We start from the raw sequence: 24,964 nt of genomic DNA on the forward strand, positions 1-24,964 counted from the left end.
TAGGGGAGAGGCATGGAACAGCGTCTCTCTCACAGCCCTCGGAAGGAACCAACCCTTCCAGCACCTTTATCTCGGACTTCTAGTCTCCAGAACTGTGACACAATAAATTTCTGTTTTCCTAAGACACCAGTTTGTGATATTTTGTTGCAGCAGGTCTGGCAAGCTAATACACCAGGAACGGGCTTACATGACTGTGGGGCGGACTAAGCAAGTCAGTCCAGAGAGCAGTCCTAAGGGAAGCTCACACACAGGACACTGGCATGCACAGGCATGGCTGAAGCCGTTCTCCACGGGCGGAATTTCTCCTCTCCTCTGGGCAAGCCTCAGCTCTGCTTTTAAGGCCTTTCCAACTAATGAAGTCAGGCCCACCCAGCTAGGCCAGGATGCCCTTCCTTCCATAGTCACCTGATTAGGAACTTCCATCACCTCTGCAAAATCCCTTCCCACACCTCTCACTTACGTTTGATTGAATAACTGGGGGCTGTAGCCTAACCAAGCTGACACATCAAAAAATCCATCACACAGAGCTCTTTGGGCTGTGGTCATTGTCCTTTTTGCTCAAAGCAACACAAATGACCCAATCACAGACCTTCCTCCAAAAGCATCTCTTAGCTTCAGCTTTGTCAGCTGAAAAATGGAGTGCTTCTTTAAATCTGAAATCAGGAACTTTTAAGCTTGTGTGACATGACAGATTCCTTTGTTTGTTTGTTTGTTTAATGCACTGAGTGTAGCTCAGGGTGTCGGGGTTCAGGGGAAGAACATGAGGCTGGATTCAGAAACGTGGGCTTGTGTTCCAGCTTTGCTATTTTCAAGCCATGTGATCACGGATAAGGCACGGACTCTCTCAAAGGTTCTTTCTCCAAAATAAAGTGGTTGTAAAGAGATCGCAACAATTTCAGAAGGATATGCTCCATTATGGGAAATGTTTTGTCAACTCTGCAGTTCTATGAAAATGAAGCTTTTACAATTATTCTTAGAATGGAGGCGTTAGCCTAGTTTGCTCTATCTTAACTTGTTCAGAATTTTAAAAACAGACACTAATTGTCCCCACAAACAAAACTGTTTGAAAACCTTCTGCTTTTTTCCCTATAAGAGACAAGGAAGCAGAGGCTGGGCAAGTTAGTGAACAACCAAATTCCTGGTTGTGTTCAAACAGGAGGGGGGGCCAACTTCCTTCTTGTCCTTCTGTTGGACGCTTTCTCCTTCTCCCCTTCCTGAAGGCTGGCCTTCCTCCTGTTGCTGGCAGCCATTCCCCTGGAAACTGCATGTGCTGCCCCACTTACTTCCTGTTGTCTCCACAGCCCAAGCTGTGAACTCACATTTACTACCTTCTGGAGGCTCTACCCCAGCCCCTGCCATAACAGATGCTGTCTGGGAAGAGTTGAAGCAACTGCTATAAATATTGGTCGGGAGCTACACCAGTGGGCGTAGCTCTGCAGACATAGCTGCTCAGGAAGGATCCTCGGGCTATGGGTGTGGGAGTGATGGCGGGAACAGGACTCTACAAACTGTTCTTCTGACTTTTCTCAAACACAATTTCTGGCAAATTCTGGTCATTCGCAGTGTCTCAAGCCTCTTGCCTTTATACAGCCTTACTCCATCAGGCCCCAGTAAGCCTCCCATTGCCAGGAGCGTGCAAGGTTCTCCACGCCATGTTTCTGCTATCCAAGTTGAGGTTGAAGACATTCCAGAAAGGAAAATGTTACCTTTTTTTTATGACCATCTACAGTGCTGGGGGGCTGGGGGGGGATCCTGACCAGGTGGCATCGACATACTTTAATTTAAAATCCCTGAAGAGGAAAACCAAGGGAAATCCGATTCAAGAAACAGTCCACACTGGTCATGGTGTTGGGTGCTTGGAGTGGGTAAGGTGCGCCATCAGTATTGTCTCATAAAGCTCACCCCAGTCAACTGGATTTATTTGCTGACATCCTTTTCTCAGGATGACATTTTTGCACAATGCACAAAGGACAGGCCAGAGCCAGGATGAAGAGGAAGGGATGGAGTGGGTGGCCACTTGTGTGGCCTGGCAGAGACAACAAGCTGAAGACGTGGCCAGGCAGCAGGACGCTGCTGAGGGAGGCTGTGCACATGAGAAAAGAAACCCATAATTACAGTAATAAGAGCAGAAGAATTAGAGGGCAGGAGCTCCTCCTGGCTCCTCTGGTCCCAATCACAGGAAATGTTTTTTTTAATAAATCCAAGTAAAAACAAATAGCCCTAAGAGACAAAAACAGTCATTCACTTAGTGTATTAGTTACCCATTGCTGCTGTAACAAATTAGCCCACATGTACTGCCTTTAAAAAGCACAAATTTATTCTCTTCCAGTGCTGGAAGCCAGAAGTATAAAATCAGTTTCAATGGGCTAACAAGGGGCTGGTTCCTTCCAAAGGCTCTTAGGGGAAATCTTTTTCTTTGCCTTTTTCAGCTTCTGGTGGCCGCTGGCATTCCTTGGCTTGCAGCCCCTTCCTCCAACTTCAAAGTTCATTGCTCCAATTTCTGCTTCTGTCATCACAATGCCTTCTTCTCTGTCTCCTCCTGCATCCCTCTTATAAAGGATATTATGATGTTGGGCCCACCAGACAATCTAAGATAGTCTCCCCATCTCAAACACTTTAACTTAATCCCAGCTACAAAGTCCCTTTTGCCACGCAGGTAGCATTCACAGGTTTCTGGGATTAGAATGTGGGTAAACTTCGAGAGCCATTTATTATACCACAATTTAGGCTAAACAGCTAACACCTAGGAGGTGGTCATGTGTTGAGGGGGTAAAATGGAAATAAATATTTTTCAAGGTCAAAAAGCTAATAAAAAGTCCACAACAGCCTGAAAATTGTTTAGAGAGCAAATGCTCATTAAGCATCAACTTGGTCAGGGTGTCGGTTCCCCCAGGGGAGTTCAGCAGTGAGGGAGAACTGGTACTGCACAGGAGACACTGTCTTGTGGGGCAGAGTCTCTACATACTTCAACAGGGACAACAGATGTTCCTTCTTTCTTTTTTCCAGCAAGCACTTGCGGAAGGCCTGTTCTTCGCCAGGCCCTATTACCAATCTGGGCATTTAGAGAGTGAGAGGTACTCATGGTAAATTTCAGGGGATTAGTAGAAGAGAAGCCGAAATCCAGGCAGCAGGAGAGCAAGTGAGGGACCCATATGAAAAGTGTGTGTAGGAGTGCTGAGGAGAGGAGGGACTCTCTGCCCTGTCAAAATTACTAGGAGCCAGATAAGGGCCTGCCTTTTATCCTGCTGTAAGATTGATAAAGGAGGATGTGCCGTCTGCCTCTGTGGTAACATGAAGGACTGTGCAGGGAAAATGAGAAGGGAGAATGGAGGGAAGAGGCAAACTACTAAGGAAGCCATAGGAAAAGGAGAGGCGACTTTTAATTCCAAATGCAAAAATGCTTTTGATTGATAAAAAAAATGACCTTCGTTCTTTCATTCATGTAATAAATATTGATTGAGCATCTACCAATTGCCAGACACTACTCTACCTGGGATACAGTAGGAGTTGAAACAGACAAAGCAAGTCTTGGCCTCATGGAACTTCCATTATAGTGGAGAAAGGCAGTAAACAAGTAGGTAAGATATGTGCAAGATATGGTGGTAAGTCTTACCGGGCCAAATTAATCAAGGAAGCGGCATAGAGTTGTGATGGAAAGGACTGTTCCTTCCTTTAGTATTTATGGAGCATCTACCACGTGTGGGGCAGTGTGCTAAATGCTGCAGGGCAGAGATGAATTTATCCATTCCTGACAGTCACAGTGCTAAACCCTGGGGAAGCCAGGTTTCTGCCCTATAATAGAATTTCCAGGCAAATGTGAGAATCAATTCTTTATCAATTGAATATTCAAGATGTATAATTATAAACTGAAGTAAAAGCTATGACTAGAATGTAATGTATACATCTAATTAAATTGGGGGACAGGAGCAGGCATATCTGAGGAAGTGATAATTGAGCTGAGAACCAATGAATACATGAGTGGATGATATAAATACTTGTTATAAACTATTATAATTAGGACAGGGGTGGGGCAACTCGCTCAATGTAAGAAAGCAGAGAAGCCAGAACTAGATTTGTACATATATAAAAAATGATATATGACAGCGATGGCATTGCAGGTTAGTGGCCAGGTACAAGCAATTCAATAAATGTTACCAAGACAACACGTTATCCACATGGCAAAAATTAAATTGGATCCCTGCTTCAAACCATTCACAGAAATCAGTTTCAGGTGGTTGAGAGACCTAAATGTAGAAGAAAAACCTTTACATTTTACCAGAGAAAATATAAAATCTCTTTAGAATCTTGGCTATAATTAGGCAAGTCACAAAAAGCACTGACCGTAAAGATTGAAGATCAAAACATTTAACTACATTGCAATTACCAACTTCTATTCATCAAAATACATCCAGGGAGTGAGAGAAGAGGGAAGAGAGAAGAGAGAGAAGAAAAAGAAAGGTAAAATAAGTTGCAAACTGGGAGAAAACATTTGTAAATCATATAACTAACAAATAAGTAGTCTTAATAATATATGACTCCTAAAAACCAGGAAGAAAATATGCTACAACTCAATAGAAAAATGGGTACAAAGCGTGAACAGATTTTTTCCCCCCAGAAAAAGAAATTCTGTGGGAAATAAGCACATGAAAGATATTCAGCCTCCATAGGGAATGATATTAGGTTCACAGGCCATCACTTTACACTGATTAGATTGCAAAAAAAAAAAAAAAAAAAGTTAAGATATCTGACAATAATATCCTGGCGCCTGCAGGTGTTAGGGAAGGTGTCCATTACAAATAGGCCTGTGGTGTGTGTTTGGGGCTAAGGGTAGGTTAATGGGATGGGAATCTATTGCTTGGCTTCTGTCTCATTCAAGTCCAGGAGGCAGGAATTTATCTTTGCCACTGGGATAGGTGAACGATGCGGGAGGAGAGTGAGCAAGATTCTCAAATATACTGTGAAGAAACCCCCATAACCGACATGCCTGCCATTCTGCTTCCCATTTATGATTGGGTACCTGTCACCTCTCTCTCCCAATAATAAATGAATGAATGAGCACCTTGAACCATGTCTTTTTTAACTGGATCACACCCCTACCTCACCCTTACAAACACCTCGCCCTGGACCAGGCTCAGAGTAGGATGACTGCTAGATAGATGCTCTTAGAATTGCCCTAAATTCCCAGCTCCGTTACCAGCATCCCTTCCCTCCCACTCAGACGCCCACCCTCCCCCCAGCCTCGCCCCAATTAAACGAGCAGAGGCCAGGGAGCTCCCATCAGGGCAGCTCAGAGCGTGCAGGGGGAGGACCAGGCTGGAGAGGGCGCCGCGTCACGCGTCAGGGATGTTTCACTAGGAACGAGGAAGCCCCTGGAGGCCGCCTGGCCCCGGCGCACGGCAGGTGCGGAGCCCGAGTCACGCGAGAAAGAACCTTCCAACGCCGCGCCTCGGGCCGGGGCAGGGGTGGGGGGTCACCTGGGAGGGCGCCCGCCGCGAGCCGCCGCCGGTCAGGGCACGCGTTGCCGGCCCGCCCGCCCCGCCCCTCCCGCCGGCGTCCCTACCTGCCCGCGAGGCTCGGCCGTCGGTCCAGCGGAGCTGCAGGTCGGCGGCCCCCAGTCAGCGGGCCCGCGGGGTGGGGACCGCGCACCAGCCCCACTTCATCATGTTCGGCGACTCATTCCGGGTGGGCTCCCGGGGCAGGGCGGCCGGGCCGGCGGGAGAGGCCGCGGACCGGAGGCGGGCGGGGGCCCGGGAAAGCCCGACGGCGTCGCCGGGGTCTTACGGGGGGACGGGGAGAGGTCGGGCGGCGGACGTCGGCCGCGGGCGGGACGGAGGGGAAGCGGGTGGAGGGGCGCGCCGCGCTGGACCCAGCGGAGCCGGCGAGGGCGCGGAGCGTGCGGGGCGGGGCATCGGGGCGCCGGCGTGAGAAGTGGGCCGGCGGACCTCTCCGGAGTCGGGTCGGGATCGCCGGGTCTGCACAGGAGCAGGCGGGCCCGGCGGACCGGGCGGGCGGGGGCGGGCCGGGGCGGGTGGAGTTGGAGGCAGGGCGGAGGTTGGCGGGCTTGGACGGGGGAGTGCTCAGTCTCCTCCTCCCGCCTTGGAGGTGTTGGGGTGACCCGAAAAGCTAAGATCTCCCAGCACCCCAGCTCCCAGCCTAAACTGGATGCAGCGAGGGAGGCGAGCCCTCCCCTGCCTACCTGTCAGCCAAGATCACCTCCGGAGGACGCCACACCCAGGCTCCCTCTCCAGTTCTGTCCTTGGGGGCTGTGGCCTTCAGTCCAAATTGTATGTTAGAAGCAATGCCAGCAACCACGCCACCTCCAGGAGGGGACTCCCAGGGATGGCACCCTTGGCTGTAGCGAGGATGGAGGAAGATGGGCAGGGAGGGCCTGGCAACATTAGCGCTCGCAGGCCATCTGCTTGGCGTGGTTCAGGCAGCCTGAAACATGCCACCGTGTCTGACCTGCTGCTGACCCCGTCCCCACTGGGTGCCCCCTAGACTCGGCCTGCTTTCTCTTGTAGTGCCCTTCCCTCTGCCCAGTTTCTTTCAGGCACACCCCAGCGTTTATGCCTCGGGTGTGGAGAAGGCTCCTGTGTGCCTGAGAACGGTCCTGCCAAGGGCAGGCAGGACCTGAGGTGCCCTGCTCGCATTGTGTCTGGCTAGGACCCGTCCCTGCTCCTTGCTGTCGCCGTCATTGGGCTCACGGTGCTTCTGTTGGCCCTGAAGAACATGAACTCAAGGAGGAAACAGCTTGCGGTCACCTTACAGAACCCTGAGACCAAGTATCCGCTGCCCCTGATTGAGAAAGAGGTAATGGGTCAGCCCACGGTCAGCAGGTAAACGAGAGGGGCGCAGAGGGGTGGGGAAGGTGCTGAACTGGGAAGGCGGGGTCTTCGGGCAGACTTACAAGGCCTCCCCACTGCCACTGTGTGTGTGTGCACCTGGGAAGGCGCCAACTGGGGCTCCTTTCCCAGGCATCTGGGCTCCCCAGCACGGCTTCTAGGGAGCTGACAGAGCCTGCCTTTGTTTTCTGTTTTATCAGCAAATCACCCACAACACCAGGAGGTTCCGCTTTGCCCTGCCCTCAACAGAGCATGTTTTGGGGCTTCCTATCGGTGAGTGGTGTTTGGTTTCAGGCCTCCTCACAGATTTTGGTTTATGTTCCTGAAGGTACTGGAAGGACTGGCCCCTCCAGCACCCCTTCCCTCCTTTCCCTCCTCCTCCTCCTCCTCCTCCTCCTCCTGGTCCCCCTCCTCTGTCTCTCTCCAGGTCTCTACCTCTGTCTACATATCCACTCCCTTTCCTGTGTATAGTTTCTACTCCCTCAGACACCCTGGCACAGAGCTGCCTCTGGCTTCTGTCTCTGAGCATCTCTATTGCCACTTCTGCCTTCACCGCTAGTTGCTGAAGCCTCCCTGTTAGATCCAGCAGAAATCGGAACGGCCCAGCCCATCCTGTGGCCTGGGGTGGAGTTACGATCTGATCCGTAGGTCTCTGGCCGCAGCTGGTCCCTTCAGTTCCACCCTGGAGGGGCGGGATTACATGGTTCAAACCTTCACTGCTACCCTTCAGCAGAGCCATTGCCCAGGAAGACGCAGTGCTCTTTCTAGCACTTCTGGTCCGCGGGTGTCCAAATCCTGGGGCTTCGCATGCCTGTGAGCCCAGGCGTTCTCTGTGCCGGGCAACACGTTACAGCTGAGGGGGCTGTGACTCATTCACTGACCCCAGTGATGCCTCCAGTTTAGGAAGAAATGACTTTGTGATGGCGATGTGTCTTGCTTTAAAAGGGGCACACCCCTTTCTGTAATGTTTAATACTCGGCCTCCAACAATGAGCTCCTCCTGCTCATTTGACACCGTGCGCCCACACTAGCAACAGGTTTCCTGTGAGTGAAGCTGACAACTACACTCTGGTGGAGGAGGGCAGGGGTATGGTCCCCATTCACAGAGCTGCTCAGAGAGATGAAGTGGCTTGCCCGGGGTGGCACACGGAGTGACACGGACAGGCCTAGCCTTCACACATCTGCATGGGGGCTCCTTCCCTGCTTGGTCCTCCTCCCGAGCACCCTGCCCCACTATGCACCCACCTCCCTGAGGCTCAGTCCTTTAGGGGAGCTCTGAGTCCTATTTAGGCTGGCCACGCCGACTTGCCGTTTGATGCCTTTTTGTAGGTAACTATGTCCATCTCTTGGCCAACATTGATGGTGTCCTGGTGATCAGGGCATACACACCTGTGTCCAGTGATGATGACCAAGGCTTTGTGGACTTCATTATAAAGGTAAACGGCCGAAACCGGTTTGGCTCAGTGGATAGAGCGTCGGCCTGCGGACTGAAGGGTCCCGGGTTCGATTCTGGTCAAGGGCATGTACCTTGGTTGCGGGCATATCCCCAGTGGGAGATGTGCAGGAGGCAGCTGATCGATGTTTCTCTCTCATCGATGTTTCTTACTCTCTCTCTCCCTTCCTCTCTGTAAAAAATCAATAAAACATATTTTAAAAAAATAAAGGTAAACGATGCCCACCATGCCCAGGTGCCTCACCCTCACAAGCCTGTTAGGGTGGACAGTGTCATTTAACAGTGAAGCCGTTGACCTGGTGAAATCTCCGGGTTGCTTAGAGCAATCGTGAGTGCAGGGCATGTTCTGCATGGCTCCCAACAGCAAATGCATAAGTTGTGTGCGGTGGTGGCCTCGGGTCTGAGGCTGTGACAGCCATGCTGCCTTCTTTTTCAGATCTACTTCAAAAATGTGCACCCGAATTATCCAGAGGGAGGGAAGATGTCTCAATACTTGGACAACATGAAAATTGGGGACACCATTCTTTTTCGAGGGCCAACTGGGCGCCTGTTCTATCATGGGCCAGGTACTGGGGGTTCACCCTGGGCCTCCCATGGGGAGGAAGAAGATTCCTGTAGTAGTTGCATTGTTCTTGAAAACTCTTCAGATTTGAGTCACATGGATTTGTCGCACATTCATTCACTACCATTTCACAAGACTGTAGGTGCCATCCAACCAGGGGAGTGGTTGGGTGTTTCCTCATCACTGTATCTCCAGCACAGCACCTGATGCATAAAAAGTAACCTATTACTATTAAAAACTGATGGATGGAGTCCTCACTCATTCATTTATTCACATATTCATCACTCACTTGGGTGCTGCTGTGGGTGGGAGTGCTGTGTGAGGCTCCCTATCCCACTATCCAGCGGAACCTCCCTCCTTCCTCAGAAGAAAAGATCCAGGGATTCCCCATAGAGGCCAGGACTCTATTCCCACTCTGTGCACGGGTGCACCGGGCTGGCCACGGAGGTCGCCCTGGCTTCCTCTCTGGCTTAAAAGGATGCAGCCACTTTCTCAGGTGGACGTGCCCCCGGGAAGTCCCAAGGAAAGGCAGTGCTGTTTTGCAGACTCTCAGGCAAGGACTCCAGAAGTGAGCAGTATCCTCTGTGTTTGCAGGGAGGTTTTCCGTCAAAGCATACAAAACGAGTAAGCCTGAAGAAAAACGGGCCAGTCACCTGGGAATGATCGCTGGGGGCACAGGTAAGAGGCTTCTGAGGGCTTCATCCTAGGTGAGCCCTGAGCCGTTTCTGATCTTGGAGTCCTTGGATCCTAGAAGGGAGATGTGAGTGATTCCTTCCCTGGCTGTTTCAGACGGGAATGCAGGTCAGTGATAGGCCCTGGCCCTGACCCTGTGCACCCTGCTCCCCGTCACCAGCACAGCGGGGGAGGCCCAGGAGCCCCAGGGGAGCCTCTACAGTCAGGCTGGGAACAGGGAAGAGGCTGAGGACCAGGCCGGGCAGGCCCATACATGGTCCCCCAAGGACTCCTAGCTCCAGTTCAAGCCTCACCCCCATCTTTGAAATGAATTTCTGAAAGAAAGGAACAAACATGTAAGGAGACTCGCCAGGCACCATCATAGGCACTTTTAAAACGATTCCATTTGCTCATCGTGAATTCTGTTTCACAAACGAGGACCCTGAATGGCTCAGACAGGTGCTTGAATCACCCTGGTCAGATAGCAAGAGAGCTGGGCATGGAACCCAGTTCCCCAACCAAAGCCAACGCTCCTTCCACCTTCCATACGGAAATGAGAAGGGGAAAACCGAAATGAAGGGCAGTTCGTCACTGTGAGCTTTGGGGACCAAAGTGAGAAAAGTAGACCCGGGGTCCAGCTGCCACCGACCAGGGACTGTGGGCGCCGCGAGGGCGAGCTGGCCTGCCCGCAAACTGTGTTCCAGGGATCACGCCCATGCTGCAGCTCATTCGCCACATCACCAAGAACCCCCGTGACAAGACCAGGATATCCCTCATCTTTGCCAACCAGGTCGGTTTTGCTGAGTTTGCCCTGGGCTCGCAGGGGTAGGATGGATGGAATGTTTGCTGGACAGGGCTCTGCGTTCTCCCCGCCCCGCACTGAGCCCAGGCCTCTTGGTGCCTGCGGCTGTGGGCGGGCCAGTGGGCTGCTGGCGGTGGAGAAGCTGAATCCTGGCCTGTTTTCCCATTTGTTGCTCTTTTAAAACTCTTGTCTCCCCAACCAACCTAAGCACTATGCTTTCCTTCCTTTCTTAGTACTTAGTTCTACATTTATCTGAGTATAAAATCATAGCAGTGCTCCATGCAAATTTTGGAATATACAGAAACGTATAAATATTTGACTTATTTTTGCCTTTTTTTCTCTACATACTATATATGTATTTACAGTTCCATACATAGAGTTTTGTTTTTTTAGTCAACATTACCATACAGACATCTTCTTCTCATGAAAGCTCTTTGTAAATATTTTCATTATGGTCTATATCAAGTTGCATCATCATTTACTAAATCTTCTACATTCAGATTGTTTTCCGTTATAAATAGTGGTGATGAATAATTGTACCTCCCCTTGGTCACTTTTGGATTATTTTCTTAAACAGAATCTCAGAGGTGGAATTATGAGGACCAGAATGATAACGAGTTTTAGGATTCCAGGTCTCTGTGCAGCATCTCTGAGCCTGTGACAAGTTTCTTTAGGCTTGGGCTCGCTTTTTCACACATGAGGCTCTAGCCTTTGTTTTGCTCTCCTTTAGCTCTCCAGTGTTGTTATATTATATTATATTATATTATATTATATTATATTATATTATATTATATTTATTATATTAATTATATTATACTAGAGGCCCGATGCACGGAATTTGCGAAAGGGACTCGGCCCTTCCAACCACGACAGCTGCCCTCGGCCCCCTGGCTTTGTCCAGAAGATCGTTTGGCTGTCCAGTCTAATTAGCATATTATGCTATTATTATTATATATTATTATATTATTATATTAATTACTAGATTATATATTGCTGTCTTAGCCCCTTCCATTCCCTGCAGAAGATCCTGGGCCCACACTAAGCTCATTTCAGCTGGGTTTGCTGAGCCTGGTGCTCAGTGTGGTTGTGGGAGGTGGGGCTGGGGCCTCTGAGGGAAGCCACCCCACTGCTGTGGAGCCACGGCCTTGCAGCTGGAGGCAGTCACCCAACCACCCAACTCCTGCCCTCACAAGAGAGGGTTTGTTGTGCAGGAGCAGGGTCTGTGGGGAGCACTCCAGCTAGAGTTGCGGCAGCCGGGACAGGAACATGCTAACCCATGGGCTCCATCAGAGGGATAAGCAGGAAGTCCCTGGAGGGGCCATGCTCAGGCTGCTTCCTTTCTAGACAGAGGACGACATCCTGATGAGAAGTGAGCTCGAAGAAGTTGCCACAACTCACTCGGAGCAGTTCAGCCTGTGGTACACCCTGGACAGGCCTCCTTTTGGTGCGAACCCCATTCTCCCCACTGTGGGCCATTGACCCACCTCAGGGCCAAGCTTGGGGGTTGAGGATTTGGGCTCTACCTCCCATGGAAAATTCAGGAATTTGAAGAAGGGAGGGAGGATTTGGGACGACCTGCTTGCAAAGGCAGTCAAGGGAAGGTGTCTGATATCTCAGCAGAACTTCACACATTGCACTGAATATCAGGAAGGACACTGAGGCACTGGGCCACCCTGAACACCTACCTCACCTTGCATTCCACACACATCCCACGGAGGCATCAGATACACTGCCTCTAGTACGGCCACTGACCCCTTCATCCCTCACTACTCACCGCACAGAAGTCCTCACCTGCTGAGCCCCAGACAGCACCCAGCCACCGCTGTACACCCCGCAGCCCACTAGGCCACCACTCCCTGTAGGCTGCCTCCCCCACGCTGCAGCCTGTGTCTGCCTTATCATATAGCTCACTGCCCAGCAGAGGGAGCCACCCAACTGAGCCAGTCCACAAGCCCCACAACACTGCAGCTACAAAGCTCCAGCTTCGGTTCCGCCACAGCTTGGCACATCCCCCCTCGCTGTCCCCTTCTCCATCCTCGGCAGTGCTCACGGCAGGCAGACTCCAGCCAGAGGCCTCAGAGCCTGGGATCTGGAGTAAACCGAGGCCTCCCTGGGGGCCCCATGTCCTCTACTTTCTGCAGAGAATAGTAGTACAAACTTCTGAGTCTTGGGGAGCAGCCTGGCTTCCCTCTCCCTGGCTCTAGGGAGGGACGGCAAGAGGCCTGGGGCCAAGGCCTCTCCCTAGAGCCTCCCCAGCTCTCCTCTGCTTACCCTCAGGCTGGACGTACAGCTCGGGCTTCGTCACCGCCGACATGATCCAGGAGCACCTCCCTGCTCCCGGCAAGTCCACGTTCATCCTGGTGTGCGGCCCACCACCCCTGATCCAGACAGCCGCTCACCCGAACCTGGAGAAACTGGGCTATACCAAGGACATGATCTTCACCTACTAACGCTTCCCTTGCTCTTAGCAAACGCCCCTGGTCCCTTCCATCTGACTCACAGTGAGTTGAGCGTCACCATGTTCAGAAGTGCCTCAGGACACCCTCGGGCTCACTGGAGCCCCCCTCTTTGGGGTGGGCCTATGAAGAGAATAAGGGGCTGGAGACAAAGTGGCCTCTGGAGCCTCCTTGCCTGGGGAGGCTCGGAGGGACTGCATCCTGGGACCTTTCCCCTTGGCTCAGGGAAATAAACTTCAGTACAAAGCAGATGGCCCATGGAGTGTGGCTCTGTGGGGGACCCGCTGGCCACTTAGAAGGCCCTGGCCTGCCCTCCACGTGCATTGACTGGGTGTCCATGGGAGGGCAGAATTTCGGAAGAATCCAAGTGTGGTCATGTCAACTCCCAGGAATCTGTTTTGATCCCCACCATCCCCACCCCCACACACGTTTGTTTTTTTATAATCCTTACTCGAGGATATTTTTTCATTGATTTTTAGGGAGAGTGGAAGAGAGAGGGAAAGAGAGAGACATATTAATGTGAGAGAAATACACTGATTGGTTGCCTCCTGCACGCGCCCTGACCAGGGGAGGAGCATGCAACCAAGGTACATGCTGTTGACTGGAATCGAACCTGGGACCCTTCGGTCCACAGATTGATGCTCTATTCACTGAGGCAAACTGGCTAGGGCCACAGTGTTTTGTTTTTAAGGTCAGCCTTACGACAGGGCTCAGGCACCCTCCATGAGCATTCTCCCTTCTCCTGCGGGAGACCCTTGAAGGAGAAATGGTGTTAAGAACACATGTGCCAGGGCAGTAGGTGGGCCTGCAGGGTAGGAAGGCTCCAGGAATCCTAGACTCCCTGCACTTTGCACAACACATGGAGGTAAGGGGTGCATTTTCGCTCGTGTCCTCTGAATGCCAGGCCCTGTTCTGGTGCGGTGGGTACGGGTGGTCACAGACAGAAGCTTCCGAACTTGCAAACAAAAAGAGGTTCCAGAAGCTATTTCTTAAATCGTTCGTATCACTAACCCCAAAGGCTACGCGGGCCCACTCTTGCCATCTGATGCTCATGGCCAGGAGGACAAGCTCCTGCTCTGTTGCCTGTGAGGGGGTGGAACTTGATTTTGTATAATTCTCATAACAAGGCACAGAGTCCGTGGGGATTTTGTTCTTCAAGTTATAGATGAAAAGGAAACTGAGCCTCAGAGAACGTTACTTTCCCCAGGTCATTCAGCCAGTAGGTGGCAGAGCTGGGCTTCAAGTCACTCCTCCCTTCCCTTCTCACAAACACTGGAATAGTAGCAGCATTGCCAAACCTTGGTGTTGCTGGACTTCTTATTCAACACATATGTGGGTAAGTGATGGGGAGGGGGGAGGGCTACAGGAGAGAGAGGGACACCGCTCTAGGGAACAGCTTTGCAGCGCCCACAGGGTGGCCCCACACAGGGTACCTCCGGGCGGGCTGGTGAGGTGGGCTGCTGGGAGGCAGCCAGCCCCATTCCTCTGCGTGGTCAGCGTGTCCTCAGTGAATCCCCTCCTCAGAGAGAGGTACTCTGCCAAGCACTGCATGATGAGTAGATCCTACGCTGGGATATTTTTCTTAAGCACAAATGTTACCTTGCTTGTCTCCTGCTTTAACCTCTTACTCATCCCCACCTGGCCACCTGGGTCTCCAGGATAAATTCCAGGGCCTGGCTTACAAGGCCTTTCCTGATCTGGCTCTAGCCGACTCACCAGATTTCTCTTTCCCTGGGCCCCCCACTCTGACCCCCTTCTCTGGCTCAGCGGTTCTCAGCTGGAGGGGATCTATGCCCCCCCCCCCCCCCCAGGGACCATTTGGCCAGCTTGGGAGACAGTTTTGGCTGTCACAGCGGGAGAAGAGTTGCTATTGGCACCCAGAGGGAAGCCAAGGGCGCGGCTAAACATCCTAGAGCACACAGGACAGACCCCGTGACAGTACCCAGCCCCAAACGCAGCGGTGCAGGGCTGAGAAACCTGTCTTCACACGACTGCCCAGGATGTGCTGAGATGCTCAGGTCTGTCTGCCTGGCGTGCCTGTCCCCTTGGCACGGTTGGGGAACCAGCTTCATCTTTCAGAACTCAGTGAACACCTCTTCCTTGGAGCCTTTTTGGTCCGGGCCCCCAGTCCGGTCCCCCATTTAAAATGGTAACTTGCTGTTGGGGCTGTAGGAACTGCTCCTGGAGCCCCTGCAGCGTCAGCACCCTCCTGTTTGAGACTGACCTGTGTGCCCTCTCGGGACCGTCTGCGCCCTTAGGCAGGACCTTGGCGGTCATGCCTGTGCCTTTAACCTTCCTCGGTGCAGGACGAAAGGCACTTAGCCTGCACACACGAAGGTGTGTGTGGGGGTGGGGTGGGGGAGGGGGATTAGCAGCATGGATCTCCTGTGCCCTGTGAGGACCAGGATCTGGCCTTACAATGGGCACGGAGCCCACCCACAGCAGGTGCACGGTAGTTTGTGTTGAGGGCAGGTATAGTAAGGGAGAAACACCTGTGAAGGCTTCCTGCAGGAGGCGTGTCTTCCGGGTCTCAGCAGGCAGGATTTGGCCTTGTGACGACGGGGACTGGGAGAAAAATACATCCCACAGTGAGGGGAGAGTGAGACAGTAGCACAGGCGTGGGCACGGGGTCCTGAAGGCTGGAGATTCCACAGGGCTGGGGTGCTGACGGAGGCTTTTGAGCTCCCATCTGTGGTAATTCTGGAACTGAGGAGTCCTTAGTGCTGTGGGAAGGTCACTGGGGAAGGGATAGAGGAAGTCTAAAGGGGGCCAAGTAGACCAGCTGTGGAGATCAGATGAGAGGTGGGGCCTGAGCTGGAGCCATCACAGGGGGGTTAGGGGCCGGTCACCAAGGGCGGAGCCTGGCTGGGAGGGGACTGTGGGGCAGGGGCACGGGCTTTCTCCTGAAGTGGGAGCCCCCTGAGGTTCATGGGCTTCTCTGGCAGATGGAGTTGCTTTGGAAAGGATTTGAGATTCCCAAGGTTCTTCCACTGGGGGGCGCTGTTTGATCAGACAGTTGCATTGGAGGCTGGTGAGGGAAAGGCTGGAGGCTGGGGGGGGGGGGGGGCAAGGGGCGAGGGAGAGGGTGCGTGCGTGCTCTGCTTGCCCAGCTTCACCCACAACCTGAGACAGGCTTGCTTTGCAGTCGAGGGTAGATGAGGGCAGCCAGGGCTGGGAGGGAGTCTTGCTGCTCCTTTCCTCTTCTCACCTGGATCCCTCATGGGACCAGATTCCTGTGAGTGGCAACACGTGCCTCTGTCTGGCAGCAGCCCAGGGAGGGGCCCTGTTATCCCCAGCCGGGCTCAGTCACCACAGCACACTCGGAGGGTGGTCTCAGCACTTTCCCAGCAGAGCCTTTATGCACGCTCGGCCCCGCCCCTTTGGTAGAAGAGCCTCCCGCTGTCACCAGGAGCAGCTGCGTCTGCACCCACATCTCACTGCCTCCACACAAAAGTGGTCGCAGCCACGTATAAAAGTACAAAAGGTATAAAAGCTGTGGCGAAGGGCACGGCACTGTTGAAAATGTGGGGCGCGGGGGCCACCTCTGGACATCTGTCCCAGCCCCAGTGCCCTGCCGCCAGCACCCATGTCCCTCCGAGGTGCCCTGCCTGCCTCAGCCTGGCTCTGCTGGCTGTGTGCCAGCCCCCCCCCCCCCCCCCCCCCCCCCCGCAGCAGAGCCTGGGGTCCACACGCGCCTCTCCAGCTCTCCGCCACGAAGTCATCTCCAGTCCTCCGAGTTGGGAGCGGCCGGGTGAGAGTCGTTCAGCATCTGGTCCTGGCTCAGCATGGTCTGAAAGGTCACAGCCGAAGGTGCGGTTGGACGGGGTTTGGGTCAAGGCCACCCTACTGCAGCTATGTGGGAAGCAGGGAGCCCTGGGGGTGGTCCCTCCTGACACTGTTAAGTTCATGGTGTCCCAGGGACCCTGCTGTTGGGTCAGATCAGACAGCATGATCAAGATGGTAAATTGCTCATACCTTAGAGGTAAAGTTGCTATTTTCAAGGCCACCAGAAACCTATTAGAGGTGAGAAGGGCAGAGCTGGGTGGAGTTATTTAGGTGTGTGAGCCAAGAAAAAAAGAATTGAATAAAAATGATCCTACTTGGATTCGGGAAGATGCCCTCCTCCCCGATCATGCCCTTGAATACAGCCTTCTTAACCTGACTCTATGGGAACCAACAGGACCTAAAATATATGGGGCCCCCAAAACGTGAACTGGGCTAGCCTTTTCCTGCCTCTTCTAATTTGCCTGTGCATCTTGCAAGGAGCTAACTTTAGCCCTGCTTCACAGAAACGGAACCAGGGCTCGGAGAGAGAATGACTTGCCCGACATCCCAGCAGGGGCATGAACCAGGCTAGCCTCGCTCCCAGGGTACTCCTCTCCCCGAGACCAGGCTGCCTGCTGGGCACGCCAGTACATGCTCACGTGACTTGATATTCAGGATGTCAGAGGCATGACGGGAAATATGTGGGTCTCATGGGCAAAGAGGGTAGAATAGTGTCCACCAGGCCAGAGGTGAGGCTGGGCATTGGGCTGACTGGGCAGGTGACCATCTCGGTTTCCTCACCAGCTCTGAGGCTGGGAAGAGAGGCCTGGATGCTTTAGCTGGTTTTTGCTCGAGGTCCATGCCCTCCCCAGGGCCCAGGGCCCGGCAGCAGGCCCGGGGAGAAGGCACGTGCCCTCCCTGCTGCCTAAGGGCTGGCTCAGGCTCTGGCCCCGGCAGCCAGCACCCTCCTCTGTTCTCTCTGCACCCCCCCCGCACCCCGCCTCAGAGCTGCTGCTGACACAGGCTCTGGGGCGGGACAGGGCTGTCCCAGGTCTTGTGCACCGCCTCCCCAATCTCACAGGGCCTCCCAGCACCTGTCCTCCTGTGGACAGAGTCAGGGTCCTACCGTGAGGCGGTGAATGTCTTGGGAGAGGAGCCCTATCTGCGTCACTGTGCCTTCCGAAGGTGCCATCTGTAAAATGGGCAGCGGGCCGGTCAGCACACGTGGACTCCCCTCGTGACTCACAGGAATGGCATGCACCACGTCTCCAGCTCGGGCATGCTCCCTCGGGATGCACACAGGAGTGGGCCAGGCCCTGAGAGCACATGCCACCTCTGTCCCTGGGGAAGCAGCGAGCCTCCAGCGCCCCACACTGCCATGCACGTGCTCTCCTGGGTCCCTATCCGGCAATGGTTCCAAGGGTAACCCAAGCAGGGCACAGACAGGGCCTGCCAGCAACAGCCCTTTCCTATATGCTCAAGGCTCTATTTCCAGAGCGGAGAGGAAGGCCTTTAGGATGCTGAATACACTGACACCCATAGGACCCCAGACACCGATGCCCGGTACAGGCACAAGGGAGCATCCTTCCTCCTCCTCTGGTAATGCTGGCCCACTCCTCCTCCCTGAAACCTATTTGACCCTGTAAATTTGGAAGCACCCTCTGAGGGCATCACGTGTGACCCCTCATTTCACAGGTGGGAAAATGGGGGCCCACAAAGGGATACAGGCCTTGCTTGAGCCCACACAGAGAATTAGTGATGTAATTCCATGCAGTTTGAAAACAGACACATGCAGGGATACCCTCCCTGAGATGTGAAAAGAATTAAGGGGTAGCCCAGCTGGTGTGGCTCAGTGGTTGAGCATCAACCCATGAACCAAGAGGTCATGGTTCAATTCCCGGTCAGGGCACATGCCCAGGTTGTCGGCTTGATCCCCAGTAGCGGGTGTGCAGGAGACAGCTGATCAATGATTCTCTCTCATCATTTCTATCTCTCCCTCTCCCTTCCTCTCTGAAATAAAAAAGAAAAAGAAAGACATAAGGGTCAGAGCCTGCCCTGAGTATGGTTCTACAACTGTGATACCCAGGGACCAACCTTGAGAAGCACCTGCCACACAAAGTCTCAGGCACTGGCATCAAACACCAGCCATGCCAGCTGGTGAGCTTGTCCATCTCTCATTGGCCGGAAGTGAGGGGAGACCAGACAGAGGCATGGCCTGAGGTTACAAGTAGTTTAAGAAGCAAATCTGAGCACTGGCTCCATCTGGGACAGAATCAGTGTCCTCAATGGGGTCATGAGGCCCCGGGACACCAGACGGTCACAATGAGGCTGTTAGGCTTCTGCAGATGAGGCCCCAGGGGACCCAGCAGAGCCAAAAACTGCCCGGGGCAAGCTAGAATCTCCTGGGCAGGAGCCCAGGCGTATCTCTCAGGCAGTCCTTGGCCAGACAAAGCCAGTCTGGAAGACCCATTATCAGTTAGTCAGCCTCTAAATCAGGAAGCAGGTCTTTGCAGCCCTGCCAACACAGGCGGACCAACGCCCACAGTGGCTAGGGGCCCAGCCGGGCCCATAACAGAGAAGCTGGCAAAGGACATGAAAGAGCAGAAAGTCCTTCCAGCAAGGCCGCCTTCTTGTCTCCCCACCACCACCTTCACTGGGTGGCCCACGCTGAAACAGAAACCAACTGTGGGGTCTGCACGTGAGATGTGACCTACAGTCAGGACGTGTGTGAGACATGAGGGGGGTGGAGACTGAAGCTACAGGGCCACAGGCCTCCTCTGAAGGATGGCCTGAGGCTACAGGGCCACAGGCCTCCTGTGAAGGTGGGGTGGGGTGGGGGTCCTTCCTTGCTCCTCCCCCTCGTCCATGACACTTGGCAGATCCACAGTGTGCGCAGCGGGGACCCGTCTCCCGGCTGGGTGCCGCTGGCTCTCACGCTGTGCAGGGGGCAGGACTCATCTCCAGATGTGCTCGGCTCTCTTCACCACCAAGACTAAAGACGTGCTGTACGGTTTGCTTTCCACATAAATATCGTTTTATTACCAGGAGGACGTGACAACCTCTGTAGTAAGGCACAGCACAGTGACACTGTCATGGCAGCAGAAACCCCTGCTGCTGTCCCTTGGATCACAGCCGAGACGGTGGCACAGGCCTAAGGCACTTGAGATTGCCCCTCAACTGAAGCACAGTGGACGGGCCTGAGAGTGAGCCCCTGGCGATGGTCCAAGGTCTCGGGACCTGTGTCCAAGCTTGTATATTTCCATGGGTGCTGAAGATGGGACACTGAGAAGTACCAAAAATGTACAGGCATCTTTTAGTGTCTTTCCCCCTGAGTGAGAGCACCTTTGGCAACCGTTCCCCAAGTCTGGCCCCTCAGCAAAGGTGTGACTCCATGCCCTGGCCACCCTCGGGGTTTGAGAGACAGGCCCAGGGGAACACGATGGCTGAGTGTTCTCTGCGAGCCATGCACACGCACGGGGGTGAGAGGCGGTTATGTGCTGACACACACGGTGTTACTGTGAGTTCTCAGGGTGCACAGAGAGGACAGGTGACAGGGGCATCAGCTAGTCTGTCCCACCTGGTCCAGCCCATCCACTTCGGGGCCATCGAGTGGGCCGAGGCCCCGGTAGCTGCTGTAGACCCTGTCACCGACACTGTCACTGGGCTCCATCGGGCAGATGTAGTCCGTCGATTCGTCGAACTTCTTTTTCCTTATGTTTCCAAAATGTGAGAATCCCAGTTTCCTTGGCTAAAACACAGCAAATGCAAGATTATGAGAAGATCATCAAGCTGGTGTGCAGGTGTGACTGACAATACCTTACACGGCAGGCCCCTGAGGAAGATGCAAGGCACACTGCTTCTGGAAAAACTCTTAACCAAACAGAGCTCCTGTAAGCAATATCCATGCTGGGGAAAGACCAACAGGTAAGTGATCTTACATGGAGTGCTGCTCCCCCAAGACTCGGCTCCTGAGACGCATGCCTGCCGTCCCAGCAGGGATGCTGGCATGGCCCGGGGACAGGGATGCCTAGAGGCCCTGTCTCACCACAGCTGCTGGTGCCACACAGGGGAGCGGCCTGGGTGGCCCTCCTTCCCCTCTCCAGCTGCGCCCAGCAGCGTTTCTGATGCTCCCCCGGACACACTTCCTGTCTTGCTCCCTTGGGGAAGGAGGTCTGGGAAGGACCTGGTCTGAGGACCATGTGGCTCAGGCAGGTCAGATGGGAGTGGTTTTATTCTGAGAGCCCCGGTGAGTGGTGCCGGGACTGGGACAACCTCGGGACTTCTGGATAACTATGTGCCAGCTGCCAAGGGGAACACTCCTGTGGCACAAAACTGGGTTTGACTGCAAGGAACCCAGGCCCGGGAAAGTGAGTCAAGGTAGAGGACAAGCTCCTAGCCTCCCAAGAATAACTGCTTCCTGCACGAGACGTCCGTGTAAAGCAACTTGCACTTTGTGCCTTGGACTCAACGGTGGCCGGGAACTAACACACTAACAGTGAGACCACAGCAGAGCTGGGAGAGCTCCTTGTCCAGGTGCACGCACTGGGTTGGCCCCGGGTGCTGGGTCACTGCTGTACAGCATGAGGGCAGGAGGAGGGCCGCTGGACCGCCGCAGAAAGTGTCCGCCACTCACCCGGACTTTGGCTGTGGTGGTCAGTGGTGTGTAAGCTGGTGAGGTCATTTTCTCCCGCTTTTCCTGTTCAGCCTCAGGACCAATCAGAGCATTGAATTTGGTAGTTAGGTGGCGTCTGAGGAGCGTCTTTTGTGGGGGGATATTGAGAAGCATAGCCAGGGTGTCCCCAGTGAAGCGTGGCTCCAGGATCTAAAAAGAAACCAGACAAGCCACCCAGTGGTGACGAAGGGGCTCCAGGTGATGACTAAGAAAGGCGCTTTCTCCACCCACTGCGGGCCTGGGTGCGCCTCCAGGGAAGAGCTGAAGTTCGCACTTGACCTGTGTCCCACGCCCCTCTCTACCTGGCCCAGAGCCTGGCTTTGAGCAGACACTAGCACAACTGCTGACTGATCATCTCCTTTTCACAGACGAGCAGAGAACTGTGACCTCTTAGATAAGGACATCTCCCAGACTCCACTCTGGTTGACATCCAAGCCACCCCTTCCTCATTTCCCTGCTGGCTTTGCCACTTGACAGATCTGAGTGATGAGAAGGACTGTATCACGGCAAGCAGGAAGCTACATTTTGGTGGCCTCTCAATCCCTTCCTTGGCCCCCATGTTCCTATAGGAGGAGGTAGAGCTGAGGGCTGATTCTCATACAGCCCCTTTCCTTGGAACCCTCTGGCCTGTGGCTAGGGAAGTCCTTCCAGGGGCTGTCTTGCTTCTATGAGGTATATTAATTCTCAACCACAAATTATCAAAACACTTTGAGACTTCAACTTATATAAGGATTTCAGGTGAAATATCAAATATTTTTACTAGGACTTATGTCCAGCCCTTAAGAAAGCAATTTCTGAGTAGCCCAGTGTTCACTGAGGCAGGTGGGCTAGTCCAAAGAGCCACTCACAATGAGACCTCCATGGACGCCGCTCCCACGAAGGTTGGGTGCATACTCCGCCAGGTCCACGGACCGCAGCCACTCCATCACCCTGTGGTTGGACCACTGCACAACTTCTGAAGGAGAAAGGTTACCCTGTGAGGGAGAAGAAGAACGACGAGATTAGGTCTAACAGACCCCACCATGGCGCTCTGTGAAGCAGCCCCTGGGAATGAGCCCACCCCAGCTGCCTCGCCAGCAGACAAGTCCCACACCCCAGTGACTCAGGCGGCAAGACCAGCTGCCCGAGAGCGTTTCCAGTTTCCGAGAAATGGAGCTCTCATGGTATCTTGCAGGATATTCTACACTGAGATATCTGATTCCAGAATCCTGTTATTCCCTAATTCTCTGGTTAACTTTGGAAACAATAGTCTCCAAAGGCATAAAGTCATTCATTCAGTGATTCAACATAACTTTAAAGAGGACTGTCAATTATGAGCTAAGTGTTTTATAGACAAAAACATCTCCCTGGTGTGGCCAAATGTTTTAGGAGAGCACACATAAAGATACTTGTGCCTAGGTGTCTTGTCTCTAGCGTCCTCCCTGGAGGGTAGGGGTAGGCGTCGTTAGTCCCTCAGGAAGCTGAGTTAATCTTAGAGCTTAACATGGAGGACGGGGTGTAGTCACACCCCGTTAGCTTCAGGGCCCACCAGGAACTCTGAGGTTCATGGAACATTATCAGGGACTTCTCCAGAATTTGGGTTGCTGTGTTTAACTACACAATTTCTTCTCTAGAAAAAACCTGCTTATGGATCCCCGGTGCACTTGGGACTGGAGGTCAGATAATTTCATATCTACTAATAGGGGGATCTAGTCCAAAATGTCTGGTTCCTACGGGCTCCTCGTCTCCTCTCCTCTGCCTCCTTTGACACCCATCTTTCTGTTTTGCCTCGTCCCTCTCTCTCCTTTCACATTTCCTTATCGCCTTTCATTATTATGAGGGCTGTGAAAGACTCGCCGCTCCCGCCCTCTGGCCCACAGCGTGTGTCTCCCCAAGGGAAGGTGGGAACTTGACGGTCTGGTGGCTCCTGTGGGGCACGAAGCATGGACCATGGAGTATCTGGGGCACCACAGAGCACTAGCAAAGGAAAGAACCCCCAGCCAGTTCATGATGATGTTACTCTTGCTTTCTTATACCCAATCTTACAGCTGTCCTGGCTCTGAGCTACCCAGACAGGTACCGTCCCGCCCTCACCTCATCAGCCGGCCGCCGGTGCAGGCAGTGGGGGTTGAACTTGTTGACGTGCAGCACGTGAATGGCACATTTGATGCTGAGATGATGTAGTTGGCTGGTGACTTTTAAGAAGAGTAGATCATTCTGGAAGAGGAAAGTTTTGGTTGGTGAACCAGAGTTTCCAAAGTGACAAAAGACCCCCGAGGTTCCTTCTCAGACCAGACACAGACAAGCCAACCACATCTTGGCAGGTGCATATGGATACACCAACAGCTTTTCTTGGCACAATGGTTTGGACTTGGTGACTTGGCACCTCTTATGTGACAAACAACATGATTTTCAGACCTTAAGGATGTGAGGGAGGTGATGGAATCAAGTTTAAAATAGCCACCCCAGAGACACCTGAGCTGAGAGCTCACAGGGACGAGTGAAATATTGAAAGGGAAAACCCTCACCACAGTCAGGTACTGCAGCATGCGTCCATCAACTCTGGATTCATGAAACTGGTCTTTGTACTGGGGTAAGCCAATATCATCAAGCCAACCTGCAGACACAGGAGGAAACAGATGAGGTAGAATTCGAGAGGATGGGAGAATGTGGGTGCCACAGGAGAGGGGGCAGCAGATGCTCGTTTTGGAGTTCTGGCTGGACTCCCCATAAGGTTTAGTAATCCATCTGCCTTCCTAAAAAAGACAGCCATCTTTGAGGCACACATTCCTAGGGAAACCGTCTTCCCAGAGGAGCTGCCAAAAACATAATGCACATAAACCTGTCCTTACGTGTCACCCAGATGTGGTCTAGGAGTGCAGACTTCTCCTCCTGCTTGGTGTTGATGGCTTTTACTGCTAAAACCAGCTTCTTCCTGTGAAGAGGGTGCTTAATTCCTAGCTCCTGAAATTGAAAGATGAAGACAGATGTGAATTTTCAGCGGGCAGCTAAACCTTCAGAGGACGCTGTGTCTGGGTGGAGATATTCCACCTGGGTGGCAGCAGAATCCTGCACAGCGACAAGGGATCCATTTGCAGCAACAGAGAGAGTCTGGGCCTGCTCTGTCCACTCTGATGTGTGTGGAGTGGGGAGTGGAAGAGTGGGGGTGCAGGACGATTAGGGAACCTCACCTCCCATGCACCGGTTTGGGGAAAGATGGGAATCTCCTTGCCCAGAGGCTCAGCTCTTACCTTTTCCATGTCCTGAGGGGTAGCGGTCAGTAAAGTGTGGCCAGAAGTCACCCACTGTCTGGCAAAGATCACGTACTGAGCCAGGCCGAAGTCCTCCAGCCACAAGCACACGCGCTCCGTAGGCCACTGGGCGAAGGGGGCATTGGGGTCACTGGGGAGCAGGAAGAAAGCATTGCCTGTGAGCGGGGGGGCCTGAGGCTCCATCTGTATGTAACTGAGCCTCACAAAGAGGGGGACTATGTTTTAACAAACACTCCCCACCATGGGATCTAGTTGAAAAAAACTCCACACACTCATCTGAGATGGTCTCTAGTTTCCGGTGGCAGCTGGTATGAATTAAAGTCTATAGCTGCTGAGAGCATGGGGCTGTTACACGATCCTTGTGAGGCGTGTTTATGTGTGCCATGGTTCAGGCACATGTGCACATGTGCCTCGAGCCCAGAGTCCTGCCCCATTAGGATGAAGAGCCACACTGAAGCAGGTTTTCCACAGGGTTCAACACCACTTTTAG

The 24,964-nt window shown here is 53.3% G+C and overlaps 2 protein-coding genes across 3 annotated transcripts in view; one reads left to right on the plus strand and one right to left on the minus strand.

Moving 5' to 3' along the window:
* Nucleotides 1-6,669: 6,669 nt before the first annotated feature.
* On the plus strand, nt 6,670-13,034 carry CYB5R2 (cytochrome b5 reductase 2). The gene is made up of 8 exons (XM_081099121.1): nt 6,670-6,810; nt 7,043-7,115; nt 8,171-8,277; nt 8,731-8,860; nt 9,451-9,534; nt 10,233-10,318; nt 11,675-11,774; nt 12,608-13,034. Exons 1-8 carry the CDS (start codon nt 6,730-6,732, stop codon nt 12,778-12,780), a joined length of 834 nt encoding a protein of 277 aa, XP_080955247.1. The 5' UTR covers nt 6,670-6,729; the 3' UTR covers nt 12,781-13,034.
* A 3,077-nt stretch (nt 13,035-16,111) lies between these two features.
* The window catches only part of PPFIBP2 (PPFIA binding protein 2), a gene marked incomplete at its 5' end in the record, with an annotated part of 95,789 nt that continues 86,936 nt past the window's right edge, over nt 16,112-24,964 (minus strand). For both annotated transcript variants that reach the window (XM_081099126.1, XM_081099125.1), the window contains 9 exons: nt 16,112-16,576; nt 17,678-17,743; nt 20,129-20,299; nt 21,185-21,373; nt 22,072-22,197; nt 23,297-23,419; nt 23,731-23,819; nt 24,055-24,166; nt 24,454-24,604. In XM_081099126.1, coding sequence (XP_080955252.1) covers nt 16,505-16,576; nt 17,678-17,743; nt 20,129-20,299; nt 21,185-21,373; nt 22,072-22,197; nt 23,297-23,419; nt 23,731-23,819; nt 24,055-24,166; nt 24,454-24,604 — 1,099 coding nt within the window. In that variant the 3' untranslated portion in view covers nt 16,112-16,504. The remainder of the gene's footprint in view (nt 16,577-17,677; nt 17,744-20,128; nt 20,300-21,184; nt 21,374-22,071; nt 22,198-23,296; nt 23,420-23,730; nt 23,820-24,054; nt 24,167-24,453; nt 24,605-24,964) is intronic.

Source organism: Myotis nattereri, assembly GCF_964212035.1.
Source record: "Myotis nattereri genome assembly, chromosome: 9".
In the NCBI taxonomy this organism is placed as follows: domain Eukaryota; kingdom Metazoa; phylum Chordata; class Mammalia; order Chiroptera; family Vespertilionidae; genus Myotis; species Myotis nattereri.